We start from the raw sequence: 21,976 nt of genomic DNA, 5'->3' as shown, positions 1-21,976 counted from the left end.
GTTTGCATGTGACCGTAGAAGGCCGCAAGTGATTCCAAGCATATGTGACTGCAGATGGTTAGATGGTCGCGGATGACCGCGATGGGCATAAATGACTTCAAGGCCATAGAATGCCGCAAACAGACGTTGCACACTTGATAATTTAATTATTTTTTTAAAGTATTTATCAAATTTTTAATAAGGTCCATTAAATATATAATTTTATTATATATCTGATTTGCTATTTAATCATCATTTAATAATTTTTTGATAAATAATTATAAATGTTCAAAATGTTTAATTGCAAAAAAAAAATGTATAAACAACCATTTTGAAAGTCTAATAATTATTTGTTTAAAGTGAATTATTATTTTAATTATTTGTTTTTAATAATCTCTATTTCATCATAAAACATTTCGAAAATATATATTAAAGCGGGATATAACAAAAATAACACACTTACCCATTATATTTGATTTTTACCTTTAAATTTGAATGAAACTTGATAAATAAAGACGCCCTTGTGGAGAGAGAGAGAGAGAGAGAGAGAGAGAGATATAGAGAGCGAATATTAAGGGATTTAAGAGGAGAAATTCCAAAAATATATGCCCTTGCACACTTTCTCGACCCTCTCTTTATAATCCTTCCCCTCTCTCGATCTCTTTCTCTTTTCTCAAAACCTTTGTTCTCTCCCTCTCCGTTGCGCTCCGCCGCCGGAAAACTCGGACGCTCTTCGCCCATATTTTCTCCTCGTCAGCCCTAATTTCCATCGTAAGTATATACATACATATATATCGTTCGGTAACTTAACTTAGAATTCGGAATTTGCGCTACTATCGATTAGTTTGTAAGTTAGGTTTATTTTAGGGCAAAATTCTGATTTCGTTCAAACAAATTTTATAATCTATAGGTTTTCTGAATGGATATGGAACAGTCTGAGTCGAGGTATGAACTGCGTGAAGAGAGAGACGATCGGGACGACTCTCCGGCTCGCGGGAAGGACCGGAAGAAGAGCAATCGAGGCGAAGAAAAGGATCACAGAGGCAAAGAACGGGAAAGATCGAGGAGGAGCGGCGGCGACGAGGTTTCGAAAGATCGGAGCAGAGATGTCAAGGCCAGAGAGAAAGATCACGACAGAGAACGGAATAGGGACAAAGAGCGCGATAAAGACCGGAAGGATCGGGTGAAAGAAAGAGAGAGAGACGTGGAAAAGGACGGGCGGGATAAAGATAGAGGAAAAGAGAAGATCATCAAGGGTAGGGATTCGGAAAGAGATAAAGAAAAGGAAAAAGAAAAGGAGAAAGAGAAGGAGAAAGACAAGGAAAGGGACAGAGGGCGTGAGAGAGATAGAGAGCGAGAGAGGGAAAAACATAGAGAGAGGGAGAGAGGGAAAGATAAAGGTAAAGAGAAGGAGAGAGATGGGGATCAAGAGAAAGAGAATTCGAGGGATCGGCCAAGCAGGAAAAACGCGGAGGAAGATCATGATCGGAGCAAGGACGTGAGAAACAACGGTAAAACCAAGCTCGAGAGTGACAATGGTGGTAAGAAGGATAGGGATGTTAAACGCGATGAGGCGTCCCGATATCCCGAGAATGGACAAGTTTCTAATGGGTCGCCAAGTAGTAAAGCACGTCCAACCACATCGGAGATTGAGGATCGCATTCTGAGGTAAGCAATTGTTACTTTAATCTAGTGAATGAAAGGTGTTAAATACTTGAGTTTTCTTTTTTCCTTTAATAATGTCTTATACTTGCTAGCTATTTATTCTAGGATGAAGGAAGAAAGAAAGAAGAATAAACCTGAAGATGGATCAGACATGCTCTCATGGGTCAGTAAGATTCGGAAGATTGAGACTAAAAAGAATGTTGAAAAACAGAAAGCTCGGCAGATGTCAAAGCATCTCGAGGAACAGGTTAGTGCATCCGTTCGTGACTTTTTTCTTGTGTCCATATACTGATTGAAGTGGTGGACTTTCATCTCATGTTAAGTTTATGTTTTCTTTTTCAAGGACAACATTGTTCAAGAAGAAAGTGATGACGACAGTGATGATGATGATGAAGAGGCGGCCGAACATAGTAAGACTTGTTTCTCACTTTTAATTTCTTATTCTTCTATGCTATCTAATTGCTAAATTTTTAATTGGGATAAGATATAATTAAGATAGGTAAGAAAGTAAAATTTAAAGCTCCGTATACAAGTGCTTTCTTAGAAAATGTTGCTATTTCCACGTCTACATTACTTGAGCGCAAATATTTTATGCGGCTCGCCATTTTATTCTCTTATTGATGTAAGCACAAGAATATATCTCATATGGCCTTTTTCTCTTTTTTATTTTAGTTTGGCACTGACAGTCCTTAAATCCTATGCAGATCATCTTGCAGGGGTTAAAGTTCTAAATGGGATTGACAAAGTGATTGAAGGCGGTGCAGTTGTTTTCACTCTCAAAGATCAGAATATTTTGACTGATGGTGACATTAATGAAGGTGAAACAAGTTTAAATTGTGTGATGAATATTTAGTTCCCTTGTGATGCATGATTTCCTCTGTTAAATTATCAGAGTAATTTGTTTTTAAAAACGTAAGAGCTTTTATTTTATCTTGAGATAGTAAGAGCTTTATTCAATGTGACAGAGATTGATATGCTTGAGAATGTGGAAATTGGGGAGCAAAGGCAGCGAGATGATGCTTATAAAGCAGCAAAGAAGAAAGGAGGGACATATGTTGATAAGTAAGTTAATTTTCTTTTGTGTTGCTTATAACTGCTGAGCATAATTCACGAGTCTTGTTTATAATTTATGTTTCCAATGCTGCTGATTGACTAAGCTGTATGCTTTAGCTAAATTGTGAATTCACTTTCTGGTGTTTAGGTTTAATGATGACCCAAGCTTAGAGAAGAGAATGCTTCCACAGTATGACGAGCCGGACAAAAATGAGGTTATTCCTCCACTTGCTATAAATTCATTCCCAGTTTTTATTTTACTGTTGCTTTCTGATAAGTGAAAGTGTACAACTATTGCTGATTTTGTGTACTGATGCTTCAACTCAGGGGATAACTCTAGATGACAAAGGGCGCGTTGCTGTTGAAGCAGAGAAGAGACTTGAAGAGGTATTGTTTCCTTCGCTTATACTTAAGCTTGTTATAGCGAAAAAAGAATTGATTTATTGCTCAAGCTTCTCGTTCGACTCAAGTCTTGCAAGTATTTCCATTGCTAGATTCTGTTTTCTTCTCCTTCCATCATAGTATGGTTTTCGTCCATTCTTGTATGTTTATGTTACATGGAAATTTCTCCACTTTATCGTTCTTTTAGTATATGGTATAGACTGTTTGTGTTGAAGTTACTATGGAGTTAATTTTCTGCATATCGGCGTGTCTCTTTAGAGTATGAATAATGAGTTTTTCTCGTTTTCTTTTTGGGCAGATGCGTAATCGGTTAAATGGTGCTGCTACAAAAAGTCTGCCAGAAGATCTAAATGTGGCTGGAAAAGTGTCATCAGATTACTTTACTCCTGAAGAAATGCTCAAGTTCAAAAAGCCAAAGAAAAAGAAAGCACTACGGAAGAAGGACAAGCTAGATATAGATGCTCTTGAAGCAGAAGCAGTCTCTGCAGGGCTCGGTGTTGGCGATCTGGGTTCCCGTAACGATGCAAAGAGACGGACCTTGAAAGAGGAAAAGGTTAAAGCCGAGGCTGAAAAGAGGGACAAAGCATATCAGACAGCTTATGCTAAAGCAGACGATGCCTCAAAAACACTACGACTTGAACAAACTCTTGTCAAACCGGAGGAAGATGATGGCTTTGTAGACGATGACGATGATCTCTATAAATCTTTGGCGAGAGCGAGGAAAATAGCTTTGAAGAAGAAAGAGGAGACACCTTATGGCGCCGAGGCCGTTGCACGCCTCGCCACCGCAAATACCACCACTCAGACCGAAACCGAACAAAACCCAGATTCGCAAGGAAACAGGGTTGTCCTCTCCGAGATGGAAGAATATGTCTGGAGTCTCCCGACTGTAGATGGTAATCTTTTACGAGTGTTTTTTCTTTTTTTAATCAATTAATGTATTTGAATCATTGTCCAGTTTGTTTCTGCGGATATTTTATGTTTCAACTCATTTACGACAGGATATAATTGAATTCTCTGTTTCCTTTTTCCAGAAACACAAAAGCATGATGACGAGGATGTGTTTATGGGAGAAGCTGAAGAGCCTAAAGTTTCTGAAGAGGAAGTCAAAGACGAGACCGGTGGGTGGTCTGAAGTGAAAGACGCTGAGATGGAAGAAAACCCTAGTATTGAGCCGGAAGAAGAAGCAGCTCCGGATGAAATCATTCATGAAGCCGCGGTTGGAAAAGGATTATCGGGTGCGTTGAGGCTGCTTCAGGACAGAGGGGCGCTCAAAGAAACCGTTGACTGGGGCGGCAGAAATATGGACAAAAAGAAGAGCAAACTCGTTGGAATTGTGAGCGAGGATGAACCTAAGAGGGCACACCAAACCCGTCAAAGGGACTCGAAGGAGTTCATCTACCACGAAAGAGACATCCGCATCGAAAGGACAGATGAATTTGGGCGAATTGTAAGTGTTCATCTTTATCCGCTACACATAACATTTAATCATCTCCAATTATCAATTTGAAGTAAGACAGTAATGTTCGTGAAATAAACAAGTTTTAGCGGGTACCTATACCGATAAATTCATTTCGAAAATAGACCCCTTTTGGTGTCGGTATTGCTTTGCCGTCATTTCCGTTATGTATATATTTTTTTTATTTTGGACAGTTGACTCCAAAGGAAGCGTTTAGGGATATATCGCATAAGTTTCATGGCAAGGTTCCGGGAAAGATGAAACAAGAAAAGCGAATAAAGCAATTCCAGGAAGAACTGAAGTTGAAACAGATGAACAGTTCTGACACGCCATCGATGTCTGTCCAGAGGATGAGGGAAGCACAGGCTCAGTTGAAGATGCCTTACCTTGTCCTCAGCGGTCATGTCAAATCAGGGTATCGAGTTATTACTCACCAGATTTTCTAAATTATTTATGCAAAAAAAAAAAAAAAAACCTCATGATTTTCTTTTTTCCCTTTGCGTTTCTCAGGCAAACCAGTGACCAAAGCAGCGGTTACGCTACGGTTGAGAAGGATCTCCCTGGGGGCTTGACTCCCATGCTTGGTGATAGAAAGGTTGGTCTTCTCTTCTAGATGTTTTGCATATTTCATCTTCATTATGGGAAAGTAAAAGATAACATTTGGGACGAAGTTCAACGAGGGCATATTTTGTTCTCTGGTTTCGTCATAACTGAGTTTTCTTCACCAAATGCTAGAACGGGTTTTAGATTGTCTGGAAAATTTTGCAGGGCCTTTTTGCGTTTGTAGTCAGACAGGCTCAAAGTAGTTAAATGACTTTTTTTTATATGTGTAGCTTAGAATTTATTTACAATATAGATCGCTGGTAACAAAAAAAAGATCGAGTCGGTTGAATATGGGTTTTGCTTATAATATGTATTAATTTTCCAGGTTGAACATTTTCTTGGAATAAAGCGCAAAACCGAGCCTTCAAATTTGGGGCCTTCAAAGAAGTCTAAGGCTTGAGGAGTTTGTTGATGGAGCTTTAGAGCCGATGATCGCATGTAAGTTCGGAGTTGGCAGCTTTTAAGAAAGAGTAACAAAACACTTTTATGCACTCGCAATAGGAAAGCCGAGCTGCCCTATTGTTATAGAACTGTAAATAGAGCTAAATTCTTACTTTTTGGTTTAGAAAAAAAACTTAAGTATTGGTTCTTTTTTCTGATGTTTGAAACCGTTAGAATTCCAGCCCTAAATAGAATTTGAGAAGCACAATCTTTTTCCTGGCTAGAAATATAATGATTGTGATGACGGATCAAATAATTTGGTATATTTAAATTTTGGTATTTTTTTTTTAATTAACGAATTTTGGAGTTTCTTAAAGAAGGTTAATTTTATTAACGAATATTCTTGGCCTTTTTAGAGTAGTGAACTTCTACGAGTACACTTGTTTCAAACCAAAAGTACTTGTTTTAGTGTCGAAAATTTCAAACATAGAATTGAAGTTTTGATTCCTTTTAATTTTGGTTTTGCCTCAAATGGTCTCGAATATGGATTATGGACTCCTAACTTGATTAGGCACAAAAGTAAAAAAAAGTTGAATTCAAGAAATGAACTTATTTTGTGCATTGGATTCGATACATTTTAAAGAGGTGTATCAGCGAAAGTTCGTTGCGTAATTCAATGATGATGTCTGGTAAAAAAAAAAAAAAAATGATAGCAACACCAATCTATCAAAGCGGACAGTAATTTAAGTGCTTTATATATTTAACTTTTAAAAAATTTAAGCTTTATATATTTATTGTTCTCTTACCATTGATACAAAATAACCACCTTCATTTTCGTGCGCTTGTTGTTGCATTGATGTTATGAACCTTTGTTCTTATAATGAGTAGTTATTTATTCCAAACCATACGTTATTAATCATGAGGACAAGGAGTCAATTATCTAAAGAAATTAAATGGCACTCTCAAAATCAGCGTCTTAGTTAAATTCTTCACGAACCCACAAATATTAGATAACCGAGTCATAGACTTAAAATCATTCAGGTAAATTAAAATATAAATAAAGCCCTTTATCCTCACAAAAACACAACCACACAGTTGGACTCACACGACAAAGACTTCACTCGAGTTTTTAATTCTCTTATATTTTTTTTTCTCTCTTCAAAGTTCAAAATGGCTTCTCTTCGGTTGATACCGATAACACTCCAACCGCCACCACATCACCGCCTGTCTCTCACCGCCGCAACAAGGCATGTGAGAACGCAGCGCGTGTCCCGGCGCGTGGCGGTGCGCGCGTACAAGGTGGTGGTGGAGCACGAGGGACGGTCGGTGGAGATGGAAGTGGAAGAGGACGAGACGATCCTTTCGAAGGCGTTGGAGGCGGGTTTGGAGGTCCCACACGACTGCAAGCTCGGAGTCTGCATGACGTGTCCCGCCAAGCTGGTCAAAGGCACCGTTGACCAGAGCGACGGGATGCTCAGCGATGACGTGGTCGAGAGGGGATTCGCTCTGCTCTGCGCGTCCTACCCACGCTCCGACTGCCACATCAAGACCATCCCCGAAGAGGAGTTGCTCTCTATGCAACTCGCCACCGCCAACGACTGAGCCTCACCACTTTTGAATCATTAATTTTTTTTTTTTTTTTTTTTAATGGTACTTGACATGGGTTGTTTTTGTTTTTGGTATGGTATTTGAGGAATAAATATATGAATAGAGTTGTTTTTATATTAGATAGTTGATGAAATGGGAGGATGTTCCGGTGATGTTTTTGGGATCAAGTTCAGACTGGGGAAAACGTATGCGGAACAAATTCAATCAAAAGATTCTTTTGGGTTATGAAAGATGGTTTTTTGTTGTTGGGTATTCCATTCGAGGAATAATTAGACACCTTTTGATATACGGGCATGTGTTATTTTGCTTTTGGGAACTCATGGACGGTTTATCAGGGGTTTGAAGAAATTTCATTTTTTAGACCTAAAAGTTATGAAAATATCTCAATTAGACCTCTTAGTTAAAAAATATCCAAAATTGGACTTTTATACCAATTTTGGACGAAAATACCCTTAATTCAAAATAAATCACCTCTCCATCTCTTTCCATCTCTTTCATTCTCACTCTCACTTTCTCTCCACACCAAAGAACACCAAATCCGACGTGAGCCCCATTCCGACGCCCAACCACACCAAATCCGACGAGTTTCAACGTCCACCACACCAAATTCGACCGAATTGGAGGTGAATTTTTTTATTTTTTTAAGGTTGATTTGAATGAGATTTGGACGTGAATTTTTTTTTTTTTTTTTTTTTTTTTTTTTAAATCTGGGAATTTCCGATGAAGATCATCAGAATCCGACCGAATCCGAAGGATTCCAATGATCTTCATCGGAAATTCCCAGATTTAAAAAAAAAAAAAAATTCACCTCCAAAGATGGATTCCGACACGTTCCGACGAGTTCCGATGGATTCCGACACGTTCCGACGAGTTTCCAAAACCCACGAGCTCAGCGGTGAGCTCGACCACCGAATGTTCTAATCCTAGCGCAACCAATTCGAATGTGACAAGAATTGTGATGAAGAGGATTTAAAAATGAGAGGAATATGGGTTATTTGAATTTCAATGGCATTTTTGTCCGAAAAGTGTCCAAAAGTCTAATTTCAGATATTATTAAAGTAATGGGTCTAATCTTGATATTTTCATTGTTTTTAGGTCTAAAAAATGAAATTTCTCTTTGACAATAGGTATTAGGATAACCATATTATAAAAAAAACGGTATTGGGATTTGTTCCGGTACAATCCGAGAAGTGAGACGGAACATGATCCTCGTTCAGCTCTATTTAATACCATTTTAGTATTTTTAAATTTATATTTATGTTTTTAATGATGTAAGTTATTTTTAAATTTAAGTAATTAATGGAAAATGAAAAAGAAACTAAAAATATGAAAGTCTTGTGAAAGACCGTTTCAAAATTTTCCGGTAGCATTTTTTTATGGTTTCGAGAGTCCTATTCTTTGCAAAATATGGGGTGGGGCGGGACCAGTGAATCTTATTTTCTGTATTCTACATGGCGAACTTTGGTCTTAGTTAAAAAACTATCACTCATTACATAAAAACCGGCATAATTTTCTACCTTCTCTAGAAACAAAAATTAAAAAAATTTGGACTGAACTTCCTGAACTCCACCTAGATACTATGCAGAAGGTCATCACTTCATCAAACCGAAGTTTCTTGTAATGTAGGAAAGTTTGAAAGAAAAAAAAACTCGAATTTATACTTCGATATTTTTTTTTATTTTTTATTTTGCTCATATAACAATATTTTCTTTAATTTTTCAACCAAGTATAAAATTATAATTGATCTAATCTCTAAGGTGAATAGGGGTCTAACTTAGACTTGGGCTATTGGACAGAATGGAATTTCCATTCTGACCAAACTGGAATTCCAAAGTGACTGAACAGAATGTTGCAATCACAATACTATTGGAATTTCGGCTCAAGCTTGTTTGAGGCAAGTGGTAATATCACTTCTCCTCCAACGGGTAGGACGTGGGATCGAATTCCACGATCAACGTTACCCATATTTATTTAATTCCGGAGTTTGTTTATATAGTAGCATAACAGATTCTTATTTCTCCAGCCCCTCATATTATATATATATATCGATTTTGTATCATTGGCTAATAATGTCCCCCCTAAAAAAACTGGAATTCCGGTCAAATTGAAACGGAACCTTTCTTCTAATTTGTTTCTGCACGATTCACGGAAAAAAGCCTAAAATATATCATTTTAATAAAAAAAATAAAAAAGATTTTGATGAATAATACCATAACGGTACATGAATTTATGGCGTCATAAACATTACCGTAAAATAATTTTGAAACCGTAAACAGAACCTGAACCAGAACCAGATTGAAACAAAATCCCGGTTTGTGTCATTCCATTAGCCTACCTTTAGTCTGACATGAATGGTTTTGCTCTTTGACATGTCTATATGCGAGGTTTGTATTAAACGCGTAATACCTCACTCTATTAGGAGCATGATTTCATTTATGGCAGGTTTCCTGATTCATGTATATGGAGTTCGTAAATCAAATATCACTTCATCTTTGCTGGTGAATATGCAAATAAATAAATAAATTGGGCTCATCTAGGGATGACAATTTCGTGTTCGTGTCGTAATCGTGTCGTGTTAATCGTGTTTGCATAAATAATTGCTAGAACCAAATCCAACCATTTATTAATCGTGTTTGAAATCTAGATCCAAATCCGACCGTTTATTTTTTTTACAGATCCATAACCGTTTAAATTAAACCGTTTAATAGTCGTGTTAAATGTGTATTTAATCGTGTTTTAACCGTGTTTAGACATTCGAACTCAATTAAATGCGATATATTAATAAAAAAACATATTAGTCATAAGATTAGAATTGTCCCTTTTCTTTTTACACTAACTTCCGATACATCGATACTGAGTCACATGGCTAACTAATACTTTTATTTTTCCTTTATTCTTTTCCTATTGTTTCACACAAAAAATTTGGCAAAATATCAAAAAAAAAAAAAAAAAAAGAGGGAAAATAATGAAGGGTAAAAGTAAACAAAATAGGTAGTTGAAATTTTAAGGAGAATATGGAGGGAATGTTATGGAGGGATATCAAATCTAAATATTAGTCTAATTATTTATAGTTTCATGGAGAATATGGAGGGAATTTTATGGAGGGATATCAAATCTAAATATTAGTCTAATGTTATGGAGAATATGGAGGGAATATTATGGAGGGAATGTTTTATTTGGATAAAAATTAGATATTGAATTTGAAAGCAAATGGAGGTAATAAGTCATTTTACTATAATTGAAATAAAATAAAATTGAATACGATATGTTATTATGAGACTATAGTTATTGTGATAGTTAAATTTAAATTGTGATTTCTCGATATGAATTGAATTAAATTGAAATCAAATAAAATTGAATATGATACGTTATTATGAGATTATAGTTATTGTGATTGTGAATTGAAATCAAATAAATTGAATATGATACGTTATTGTGAGATGATAGTTATTGTGATTGTGTATTGAATTGAATTAAATAAAATAAAATAACATTGAATATGATACGTTATTATGAGATGATAGTTATTATGATTGTGAATTGAATTGAATTAAAATAAAATAAAATTGAATATGATATGTTATTATGAGATGATAGTTATTGTGATTTTGAATTGTAATGGTTCGGTATGAATTGAATTGAATTGAAATAAAACAAAATTAAATATGATACGTTATTATGAGACTATAGTTATTGTGACTGTCAATTTTAAATTGTGATTTTTCAATATGAATTGAATTGAAATCCAATAAAATTGAATAAGATAAATTATTATGAGATGATAGTTATTGTGATTGTGAATTGAAATTGTTCGATATAAATTGAATTGAGATAAAATAAAATTGAATATGATACGTTGTTATGAGATAATAGTTATTGTGATAGTCAATTTTAAATTGTTATTTTTCAATATGACTTTAATTGAATTGAAATTCAATAAAATTGAATATGATACATTATTATGAAACTATAGTCATTGTGATTGTGAATCGTGATTGTTCGATATGAATTGAATTAAAACTGAAATAAAATAAAATTGAATTTAATACGTTATTATGATATTATAGTAATTTTGATTGCTCGATATGAATTTTGATTCTTATTGCTCGGGTTAAGTCAATTGGTATACTATAGACTATATATTATCATACGTGAATTGATATTTATACGAATATACTTTATTTTATTATATCATATTTTCTAATATCAATTTTATGTTTATAATTATAATTTTATGTTTATAGTTATAAATTTATAATTTTACATATATAATATTAATCGTGTTTAAATGGATCGTAATCGTGTTATTACTCGTAATCGTGTTAGTTGGATCATATTTGTGGCCGTCGTAATCGTGTTTCGTGTCGAATCAATGATATGCGATAATCGAATAAGCTCAACTTGTTTTGTTGCCCGCAAATCATTGAGTGGGACTAGACTTATTAACAAATAGTCGAGTTGAAGAGAAAATGACTGAAAAGGTCAAACATTAATATTATTCATTACTGTAGTCACTAACACTTATGAAGGGTGAATAAAATGAAATCCAAAGTGACCGATTATTTATGGAATTAAATCGAATCATAAAAAAAAAAAGTATAATATGCAAATGAAGAGATTTCTACATGGGTTTCGGGCATTTAATTCAAATTTGTGGTTGCATTGATGTATTTTGTCCCAAACTTATTTCAACTTGAATGAGAAATGAATCTACACAAAACCAGATTAAAAAAGTGAACTTCCCTAGATTATCACTATTTAAAAAAATTTCTTAAGACATCTCACTTTATTATTCTTATTATGAGAACACTTCATGTCATTTGTGTATTTCATAATATGTCATGACTCCTTCGTCTTTAACTAAAAAACCGAGTTATGTTTTAGACTTGCCGACGATAATAGAGAATATAATATTTGCAAAAACGGAGCATAATTTAAGTTTTAAGTTTATGTAGTATGTGTTAAATCTCAAGTGTATTTTTGTTTGAATATGTAGCTCGTGAGGCAATGTGAGAGGTATTTAGGAAATTCAATGTCAATTTCAAGATAGTTACTAATTTTCCCGATAAAAAAATAGTTTTGTGACAAGCCTTGAGAATATTGTAACTTTAAATGCTCCCCATTATTTTCTAAATGCTCATTAGGCCCAATTAATGAGCCCAAACTTATGAGACATACATATAACTACTATTGTAGTCAACGATGAACATTTGTTCCGATCTCATGTCTATTTTGAATAAGTGGTAAAAGAATTTTAGTGCGTAAAGAAAATGTCTCACATTGGTTGTGGAGAAATGTAGATTTCAAATTCAAGGCTTATAAATAAACACTTGGTTTCTCGTTTTTAAACATTCAATATCTTACGCTCACTTGATCAGGTGTGTACACGTTTGTTGTTGATATAAAAAAAAGCCAATGACCTTATTTTAAAAAGTCAACAATAGGAGCTCCGAATTATAATTGATTTATTAAATTATCATTTTAATATTGATTATATTTAAATTTAAAGATAAAATAAAATAAAAAGAATTCGTTTAAACTTAAAAATACAAATCTGGTCGCCGACCAGTATTTTTTTGATGTTATTGTGGATTTTGTGTTTGACGAAACTATTAGTTTGATTTTGACTGGGGATTCTATGGATTTTGTGGAATTTTCAGTGAATAATATCTATTAGTTTCATGTTTTGATGTTCATTGACAAATCAGTTTGAAGCACAACAATTATTCTTAATAATGTTGTAGGTTTAAAAAAAAATTGTGAAAATTTGATTTGTTTAGGCTTGTCTCATATTATATTTCATAAAATTTGTGCATTGTTTGATCGATTGGAATTATGTAAAACTAACATGAAATTGTGGATGCAAGTTGTTATTTCATGACATATATTGTTCGGGTGTCAAGTGATTTCGAGGCAAAATTGTCACGAACTCAATGGGTTTTGAGACAAGAGTGTCATGAACTGAATGGTTTCGTGACAATAATGTCTCAAATTCAATGGGTTTTGTGACGATATTGTCACAAACTCAATGTGTTTCGTGACAGTAATGTCGAGAACTTCATGGGTTTTGTGACGATATTGTCACAAACTCAATGTGTTTCGTGACAGTAATGTCGAGAACTTCATGGGTTTTGTGACGATATTGTCACAAACTCAATTTGTTTCGTGACAGTAATTACAAGAACTTCATGGATTTCATGACACTGATGTCTCAAACATGGGTTTTGTGACGATATTGTCACAAACTCAATTTGTTTCGTGACAGTAATTTCGAGAACTTCATGGATTTCGTGACACTGATGTCTCAAACATGGGTTTTGTGACGATATTGTCACAAACTCAATGTGTTTCGTGACAGTAATGTCGAGAACTTCATGGATTCCATGACAGTGTTATCACAAAACTCTCAATGGATATGTTTGAATCATATATGTTTAATGTGTTTAATGGTCTAATTTTTATATGTTTAATGTTCTAGTTTTTAGGGTTTCACACGCAAGATCAAAGAAGAAGATATCGACGAAGGGTATTCATTCATCTTCCACGGCAACTTGGACGCTTTCGAAAAAGAGACGGGCATGACCTTGAATCAGAAAGACTTATTCAGAAAAACTTGTTTTGGGCAGTTCCTAGGCATGCTTTGTATCACATGTCATTTTGTATTTCTTTCCCGAAGAAAATCAAATCGCGTGGAAATTGAGAACTCTCTCGTTTTGACATTCATAGCGTTCAACGACTATATTGTAACTAAAGTCCTTTGTATCGTGACAGTGTTGTCACTGCATTCATTCGTTTCGTGACAGTGTTGTTATTGTATTCGGTTGTTTCGTGAGTATGTTGTCACTGCATTATTTAGTTTCGTGATCATATTGTCACAATTTTTATGTCAAGATTACGGGACAAAGTAGTCTCGAAAAGGTTACTCTTGCCAACATTGTCACAAAATATGGGTCGGAGTGAAGCTGTCGTGATAAAGTTGGTCACAAACACTGTAAAGAAATGACTAAATACATCTTCAACTAATAAAAAACTACAAAGTGTTTGAACAGTTTACCGGAATAAAGAGCGAAAAAGTGTCAATGTGAAAGAATGTTGCGTCGGAATAGATGTTGGGGATCCCGACAGAGGATGGACAAAGGTAGACGGCGGCGAAAAACTTGTGCTTGCCATGTAAGTCAGACGGAACACTATTGTCACAATGCCCGGGAAGTGAGAAAGAACACTATTTCACATTTTCACGGGACGACGGCGAAGTGAGAGAGAGACGAGGGATGGCATCGAAGTTAGAGAGAGACGAGGGATAGCCAGAAGTTGGAGAGAGACGAGGGACGACGGCAAAGTGACAGAGAGACGAGGGAAACAATGGACCGAGAAACAAAGAAAGAGAAGGAAGGAGAGAGAGTGTAGGGTTTTTTAGTTTTTCTTTACAAAAAATAATTAGAAAATCAATAAGTGTATAATGGTAATTACATAAATCAAAATAAATTCAAAGGTCTTATTGCTGACTTTTTTAAAAAAAATCTCAAAAAGTCCATTGACCTTTTTTTACTCCTAGTTTCGTCCAAATCCCCGCACTTAAGTCTTCTTGTTTTCAATCTTCTTCATAATATGAATTGTTGTCATTAATTGCTTGCCTTGATTGAATATATTTGGTCTACTATTGATTATGTTTGACATATAATATGAACAGTTGCTTTTGGAACACTATTGTATCTGAGATTGGCTTTTTTTTGTTCATTTTATTTTTGTTTTATATCCAATACACGAGCCACGAGTAATTAATTCCCAACATCGTATCAGTGTATCAGAGCTGTCGGTTTGTTACCGATCTTTGACTTAGTATTTGATGAGTGCATTTTACATTCACTTATCTCATATTTCCGAGCGCGAATTATAGGTTTTTCTGTAGTTTTATTTATTTATTTATTTACTATGGTTTCTTATAGCTGCATGGTAATTTTTAGGGTACAAGCTTAAATCATTAATATGACTTTAAACGAGCTATATAACATTGTTTTAGAGCATTTGGAGGTCAAATTGAGTCATACGATAGCTTTTCAAGGGAAGCTGAATAATTTATGGTCCACCCCGCGCTCAATGCCAAGTTTCATAAAGAAGGAAAAAAAAAAAAAAAACTATGCTGCTTTTTGTGCACTGCAATGAAAATCGTCAACGCATCACTGTTCTTCTCATGCATGCGCGCCGCGCTTAAGTGTTGCATGTTGCGGAGGTGGCTCAAAATCCTGACACGTTAATTACTTGTTTTAAAGTATTTTAGATCATTGGATGTCATCCAAATAGCTATGAGAATAATCTTGTAACCGAGATACATCATAAAAACTCATATTTCCCTTTGTTTAGAGTTTTAGGATAGTGTTTGGGTTAGTTTTATTGTGAGCTTTTAAAAAAGAAAAAAGGTGCTTCAAGAAATCGACAACCCGACTTGTGCATCTTCATAATCTTCACTAGTTCTTCTTTCTTTCTATTTAATTTATTACGATAAGATTTTTGTTGAGCATCATTATTATTAAATTTGAAGTGATTTTTGCTTTCGATTCTCGTTTTGTTGTGTTTAATTATTGGTTGCTTGTTTGGGATTATGAATTCGATTATGGGATAAGTATTTTGTATGGTTACGTTAAAGCCGGAATTTGATGATGGTTGGAGGTTTCACAAAGATTAGAAAATTGCATGTTTGTTTCAACATTATGATTGGTTCATTAAATTATGCTTACTGCTTTGTAGTGCTTGATCAACATTAGAGTTGTTATCTAACACTGTTTGCTTATCAAGTGATAGTAAATTAACAAGCTCATATTTAAATATTCATTGTTATCCTATGTTAGTAAAAAAAAAAAACTCTCGGAGATGGTGGAACTGTTTGAAGTCTCATTCGTAATTTGTGTAATTATTTTAATAGGATTAGATGTCGAGAGGATAATAGTCTGTTAATTGCATATGTTTGTTACAGTGGCGATATTTGATTTGTGAATGAGGTTAGCTTCCATAAAATTAGATACATTTATTCGTGTCCGAAAACTCCAACATAGTCGTAGTTCTAGCTTTTCCCATATTTGAATTCACGTGTTTTTACTGTTTAATGTCTTTGTTTAATTAGTTTCTCATAAAATCTCATTCTTAATTACTATGGAATCAATTCAAAATATTTGTTTCTGTATGTATCTAGTGTTTGCTAGTCTATGTGGGATCGATACTCATATTTAGGTACAATATACTACTTGAACGACACATACACTTGGGTGAGTGAGTGGAAATTTCGCAGAAATATTGAATCTGAGATCCAGGGTATGTTTTCTTGTTATATTATTTAGGGTTTGTGACAAATATTGCAATATCTTTGCTGCTAACCCTAATTCTATTTTTGAACCAACCACGGATCAGTCGAATTTTCCGAGTCTGTGGTTAAGGGCTCAAGGTGGATGATCATGGGCTTGGTCTAGCTTAGGCGTGAGGCCTTACTCCTCGAGCCTGACCCTTTAGTGAAAGGGGTCGGGTCAGACTAGGTTGTAGTCCTCTGGGTTTGAAAATTAAAATGATTCGTCAATAAGCAAGAAGAATTTAACCGTTAATATCAATAATTCAAATATTTGCGCGAAACTACATAAAATCGAAGCAGCAGTCATTTCAAACATTAACTGAAACCGGCTGGAAACGGGACGATTTTGACGCACTCAAACTGCTTTTCGATTATCAAACAAGTAAAATTTAAGATTAAAGACTTCAAATTCGTGTTCTGATAGTCTCGAACAGAAAAAGAAAGTACAAATGAGTGCATAGAAATCAATCTTAAACGTCACCGCTGATAGACTGGGCGAGAGAAGACAGACCTCTTGCTGGGATTCCACTGCTTGATCTTCACTTCGACGTTGATCCCGCCATCGATCACAGACTGAAGAACGATCTGAAGCTTCCCTTCGATCTTGTCCCCTTTCCTCGGAACGTACAAGATGTCGTGGATATCGTCAGCGAGAGCCCGCTGAGCCAGCGCGGACCCCACCGCCTCGCAGGCCTTGTCGTTCCTCAGCGAGTCCAAATCGAACTTCATGTCCTTCGAGATCGAGTGAGCCACGGCCACGACCTTGCTCGTCGCTCGGTGGACCACGCAAGCCCTCACCGACGCTCTCGACACGAAGATGTCGAGGCAGAACGGCTTGTGGTACGCCTCAGTGCGCTGGTTGAAAGTCGGGGCTCTCTTGCTCTTGAGAATCGAGGACGACGGCGAAGATGTCTCCGTTGCTGAATCGGAAGCCGAAACATTCTCTGCTTCTTCTTCTTCTTCTTCTCTCTGCTGTTCGGCGATTCGATTCACAGATTTTTTGTTCTTGCTCTTGTTCTTGCTGTTCTTCGTCTTAATGCTGCCGTGGAAGTTGTACACGAGATCTTCGTATTCCTTGGATCCGCGTTCGATCTTGAAGTAGAGGCTTCCGCGGACCCTCATTGCGTCGATTTCGTCGAGATCATGGGTTTCTTTTTCGCCGTCGTCTCTCAGAGTGATATTATTGTCGTCGTCGTCATCGTGGGATTTCTCCGGCTGAGAAGGTCTGTCTTCGTGCCAGGATTGAGATAGGTACGAAGAGAGTCTCCATGACTCGTCGTCGACGAGCTCGATGTTGAAAGCATTGCTCGGCTTTGGTTGGGCATCAACTCGGCGGAAGAGAGGAGATAAATGGAGGTTTTCGGGACGGTTTTCGATGTCTTCCGGGAACGGAGTGAAGATTTTGGAGGAAAATCTTGTTGAGGTTAATAAGAGATTAGGGTTTTTCTTCAGAGCGAAACTCGCTCCTTTCCTTACGAACATCATTGAGACCGTGATATATCAAGTGTGTTTGACTTTGAAAAAGAAGACTTCTTTCACGCATTTCATCGAACACTTGGTGTGCAATGGCTGGTTCTGTGCGCCGTATTATTCTCACGCATCAAGTTCACTTAAGTAACGTAGGACTAAACTAAGCCACCAAGATTTTAAGAGGATTACTGAGAAAAAGGAAACAGAAAGAATGCTCGGTGACTGTGACTCTGTGAGTGTGTTTTGTATTTAATGTAGGTAAAAAAAAACACAGCTTTGCAAGATGGCGAAACCGAACCTAGCCTCTTTTTTTGTTTTGATCCTATGTGCGTACGTAAACAGTATATATCTGACTTCTATCACTCACCAAATAATTATACCTTTTGTATTTTTTTCTTTGTTGGAGTTTTTGCAATACAAGCTGGTGGTAACTTGTAAGCAGCGCATTCAATTTAGATGCCGTTGTTTAAATTTAAAATTAACCTTTCAGGCAAAGATTCTCAACGTCAAAATTTATTGCCCTCTGAAGTCAATAATAATTATTGCCCTCTTTTTTACTCCTCTTTTTTACTCGCGCTTATTCTCAATCCAAATGATTAATGCTTTCAAACAAAGTTTGCATGATTAAAACAAGTTTAGTTTCGGATCCCACAGCATCTGAAAGCCTAGAAAATGTCACGATTTACGTAGAAATATATAATATTATTAGACATTCAACCTTTATACATAAAGAGGAGAATCTCGAAGATAATTATTCGACTTTGAAACCTAAAAACCCTTCAAGATAAAGATTGCATATTTGTACTGGGAAACGAGATAGAAACCCACATACATACAGAAACACTAAGAAGAGTTCTTAGGATAAGTTTTTTTTTTTTTTTTCTACAAAAACTAAACATGACAACATTGATGGTGGGGTATATTGCGGTCATCCTAAATACTTTCCACAATAACCTTACTAAAGTTCAACATTAGAAAATACACAAGATCTTTTTCTTCCCCGCCCATGATAACGCAGCAAATGCAGGGACCAAATATTACAAGAGATCTTAATAATAAAAATAAAAATAAAAATAAAAACACACCATTATATAATCATCATCGCTAGCCATTAAAAGGTTAGGGATTACAAAACACACCATTGTAAAAAAAACTTTTTTTTTTGGAGGGGGGTCATATATATATAATAATAATAATAATAATAGTAATATATCAGTGGTTACCGTCTGTCTTTCCGTGTCATTCTCTATCGGTAGTAAGCCTGCTGATACGCCATCCCGTACGGGTAGGCCATCGGAGCTCCGGGGTAAGCTCCGGCGAGCTGTTGTGGCTCCGGCGAGTACACGTACGAGTTTGCTGGCTGGTACATCGCCTGAGGCGGCGGCGGCGGCGAGTGGTAAGTGGGGACCGCATATTGGGGCGGCGATGAGCGGACGTAAGTCGGGGTCGGAGGGAAAGAGGACACGTAGGCGTTGGTGCAACGGCCCGCCTTCGCCGGAGGCATCATCGGGCCTCCGGCGCTGTTGTTGGCCCGGGTCCGCTTGTTGGCGGGTCCCGCCGCGGGCTTCCTCTTCTCGGTCCTGCTGTTTCCCTTCTCCAGCTGGTCCAACCGCTTCTTGAGATTCTCCGGCGGGAATTCCGACTCGAGCTTGTACTCCTCTATGCACCTTATCACCGCCCGCAGCGCCGACTGTTCTTTCCTCACAGCTAGCTGCTGTGTCCGAGAGCGATATGATTAGGTGAAAAGTGAAATAACGACATCGTGATATGAACTGTATAATCATATCGAGGAATAGAATGGACGTACAGAAGCTCGTCCGGTGTTACTGGGATCCTCCAAAATGGAAGTCGCCGCTTTTTTGGCGTCCCTGAGAAAGGCTTTGAGCAGAGGGACCGGAGGGAATTTGTCGACGAGGCCGACCTCGTACGTGAAATGAACTGCATCGAGCTGCTGTCCCTTGCTGATTAGCTCTTCAATCATATCTGCGTATGTATATAGCACAGAGACAGCATTTCAACACATTAGAGAGAGAACAAAATCAATTGCAGAGCATTTGAATCACCCAACAGCTATAAATAGTGAAGAATTTCCTGGATTGTTTTTTTTCATCTAAAATATAATATTGGACATTAAGAATAAATCTTTTCCACGTCGTATTAACATCATATCCCCAAATTGGTCCGTTTACTTTTCTTGTAAACTCGAGCCACTAGAAACTAATTAGCCAACGACCTAGCCATGCTTTTTCATCAAACACATATTAGCTGCTCAAAGGTTCGTCGACTTTCTTCAACTAAATAGTTATACTAACCTAAAATCACTCAGCTTTCTTTTTTTTGAAACGAGAACACCTATATATTAAGATCTTGCAAATGCCAATTACAAGAGTGGTTGTTCGGGAAAAACCCGATAAAACCCCAAAAAAGTAAATAGACATTTCTTATCCTCCAAATTGAGTATTAATGACTAATGTTTGTTTACCTTTCTTATAAACTCGACCCACTAGAAAGTAATTAACCAACGACCTAGCCACACTTTTTTTGATCGAACACAGAGTAGCTACTCAAAGTTTCATGGACCTTCTGCAACTTAATAAGTACACCAATAATCATTTGAAGCCACTGAAACACGCTAAGTTAATAACAACCCACATCAACAAAATAAAGCAATCAACAACTTCCTCACTAGCATATTACCAGCTGAGCTTTCTCGCTAACTACGATTCACTAAAGCAGAGCACATAATCCATCATTTTGAAGCACCAAAACAGCGACCGGGAACATAGAAGAGAAACTAACCGGGCATTTTATCGGAGAGGCCGAGAGAGACAGCGAGCCTGGGCATCTGCTTCCTCCAAGCAGAGCCGACAACGAGCTTGCGATACAAATCAACATCCTTCTTCTTCACAATCCCGAAAGTGACCAAATGCTGAAGGAAGGTATGAACATCGGGGGTCTTGACATTCTCGATCCCGCCTCGCTCTTCCAGGCTGGCCTTCCACGCCTCGGCCACCGCCTTTGCCCGCCTCCGCACTGTCGGAGTCACCATCAGCCTCGACTTTCCGATCACCGGATCAACCACCACCGGAATCAAGCTCTCCAGCATCAGAACGCACGCCCATCCCAAATCCGCTCCACGCTCTCCTCCGCCGCCTCTCTTGTCTGCCGGAAAAACCTCCGATATCGCCTCCAGCACAAACCTCGCCGGATCGGCGCAATCCGAGAGCGCCATGGCCATCTGAGCCCGGAGCGAGTCCAGCTCCTTCTTCTTACCAGTAACGAACCTCCATAGCCCAGCCGAGTCCATCCTCAGGCAAAACGACTTGAGCTTCGCGAGCAAACCCTCGCTGTCGTCGACCTCTCCGTCGCCGTCTCCGCCGGAGACCGCCATTAGAGCAGCCTCCTTGGCGACCTCGAGCTTTCCGAGGGCGATCTTGACGCTTCCTTCGATGGTGACCTCGCGCCTCTCGAACTCGTCGAGGGACTCCCTGGTCTCCTCGTCGAGGACTTGGAGCTTGCGCTTCAGTGCCTCGGATTTCTTCAGGAGGTTCTGCTCCAGAGACGTGAAGTGGTCAGAGAGCTCTTTCCAGAGTAAAGTACAGCTCGTCATCAACGACGTCTGTCTCTGGAACTCGTCGAAGCTCGGCTGAGTCGACTCGGCCGACTCGCCGGGATCGGGGATCGACCCCATAGTTGGAGATAGAGAGGTCTCAGTGGCCTAATTCAATGGAGGATTGAGAGAGAAATGGACAGAGAGAGAGAGAGAGAGAAGAGAATGAAACCCTAGAATTTCGCAGAGAGAGAGAATGTAGGGATAAAGTTGAGAGAGACGAGGAAAGAGGCAAAGATGATGTGGACCGTTTACGAGGTGACACGTGTAGGCGGCTTCCGACTTGAAGTTGTACGAGAGGGATGAATCTAAAGTGCACCGCGGGTTGAGTGCGCACATGTGCGCAGGATAGGAATCACTGGCGGTCTTTTGTTTCCGACTTTGATCCCTAGTTTTATTGAGCTTCGCA

The 21,976-nt window shown here is 37.5% G+C and overlaps 4 protein-coding genes across 5 annotated transcripts; 2 read left to right on the top strand and 2 right to left on the bottom strand.

Annotated features, from left to right (window-relative positions):
• The first annotated feature begins 575 nt into the window (after nucleotides 1-575).
• Nucleotides 576-5,867, top strand: DOT2 (SART-1 family). Its single transcript, XM_089617757.1, has 13 exons — nucleotides 576-750; nucleotides 890-1,647; nucleotides 1,750-1,891; nucleotides 1,988-2,054; nucleotides 2,349-2,462; nucleotides 2,610-2,706; nucleotides 2,846-2,912; nucleotides 3,025-3,084; nucleotides 3,398-3,995; nucleotides 4,134-4,549; nucleotides 4,753-4,973; nucleotides 5,069-5,153; nucleotides 5,487-5,867. The coding sequence occupies exons 2-13, from the start codon at nucleotides 899-901 to the stop codon at nucleotides 5,559-5,561; spliced, it is 2,691 nt and encodes an 896-aa protein (XP_089473883.1). The 5' UTR covers nucleotides 576-750; nucleotides 890-898; the 3' UTR covers nucleotides 5,562-5,867.
• Nucleotides 5,868-6,712: 845 nt separating this feature from the next.
• Nucleotides 6,713-7,380, top strand: FDC1 (2Fe-2S ferredoxin-like superfamily protein). The gene has a single exon (XM_089617758.1). It carries the CDS (start codon nucleotides 6,713-6,715, stop codon nucleotides 7,142-7,144), a length of 432 nt encoding a protein of 143 aa, XP_089473884.1. The 3' UTR covers nucleotides 7,145-7,380.
• Nucleotides 7,381-16,727: 9,347 nt separating this feature from the next.
• Nucleotides 16,728-18,185, bottom strand: LOC149393075 (Ribosomal L18p/L5e family protein). Its single transcript, XM_089616617.1, has one exon. It carries the CDS (start codon nucleotides 17,970-17,972, stop codon nucleotides 16,965-16,967), a length of 1,008 nt encoding a protein of 335 aa, XP_089472743.1. The 5' UTR covers nucleotides 17,973-18,185; the 3' UTR covers nucleotides 16,728-16,964.
• A 453-nt stretch (nucleotides 18,186-18,638) lies between these two features.
• LOC149393074 (FRIGIDA-like protein 4a) lies at nucleotides 18,639-21,761 on the bottom strand. 2 transcript variants are annotated; one of them, XM_089616615.1, is made up of 3 exons: nucleotides 20,757-21,761; nucleotides 19,765-19,940; nucleotides 18,639-19,671 (listed from the first exon to the last, which is right to left on the bottom strand). In XM_089616615.1, the coding sequence occupies exons 1-3, from the start codon at nucleotides 21,646-21,648 to the stop codon at nucleotides 19,204-19,206; spliced, it is 1,536 nt and encodes a 511-aa protein (XP_089472741.1). In that variant the 5' UTR covers nucleotides 21,649-21,761; the 3' UTR covers nucleotides 18,639-19,203. The 2 variants fall into 2 exon arrangements, with proteins under 2 accessions (XP_089472741.1, XP_089472742.1); XM_089616616.1 differs by having other exon boundaries at nucleotides 18,639-19,668; nucleotides 20,757-21,759.
• Nucleotides 21,762-21,976: the final 215 nt, after the last annotated feature.

Source organism: Urtica dioica, chromosome 6 (assembly GCF_054948205.1).
Source record: "Urtica dioica subsp. dioica isolate 48M chromosome 6, U.dioica_male_clone48M_v1_H2, whole genome shotgun sequence".
In the NCBI taxonomy this organism is placed as follows: Eukaryota; Viridiplantae; Streptophyta; class Magnoliopsida; order Rosales; family Urticaceae; genus Urtica; species Urtica dioica.
The sequence above is the reverse complement of the archived record's forward strand: the minus strand, read 5'-3'. Positions and strand labels throughout refer to the sequence as shown.

Excerpts from the sequence above, each read along its gene's own strand:
- DOT2 (XM_089617757.1), top strand. The coding sequence starts at position 899 with ATGGATATGGAACAGTCTGAGTCGAGGTATGAACTGCGTGAAGAGAGA. Across the intron at positions 2,055-2,348 it reads TGAAGAGGCGGCCGAACATA|ATCATCTTGCAGGGGTTAAA; the intron begins GTAAGACTTGTT and ends AATCCTATGCAG. Across the intron at positions 5,154-5,486 it reads CCATGCTTGGTGATAGAAAG|GTTGAACATTTTCTTGGAAT; the intron begins GTTGGTCTTCTC and ends TTAATTTTCCAG.
- FDC1 (XM_089617758.1), top strand. The coding sequence starts at position 6,713 with ATGGCTTCTCTTCGGTTGATACCGATAACACTCCAACCGCCACCACAT.
- LOC149393075 (XM_089616617.1), bottom strand. The coding sequence starts at position 17,972 with ATGATGTTCGTAAGGAAAGGAGCGAGTTTCGCTCTGAAGAAAAACCCT.
- LOC149393074 (XM_089616615.1), bottom strand. The coding sequence starts at position 21,648 with ATGGGGTCGATCCCCGATCCCGGCGAGTCGGCCGAGTCGACTCAGCCG. Across the intron at positions 19,941-20,756 it reads CCTCTCCGATAAAATGCCCG|ATATGATTGAAGAGCTAATC; the intron begins GTTAGTTTCTCT and ends ATACATACGCAG. Across the intron at positions 19,672-19,764 it reads GTAACACCGGACGAGCTTCT|CAGCTAGCTGTGAGGAAAGA; the intron begins GTACGTCCATTC and ends TCTCGGACACAG.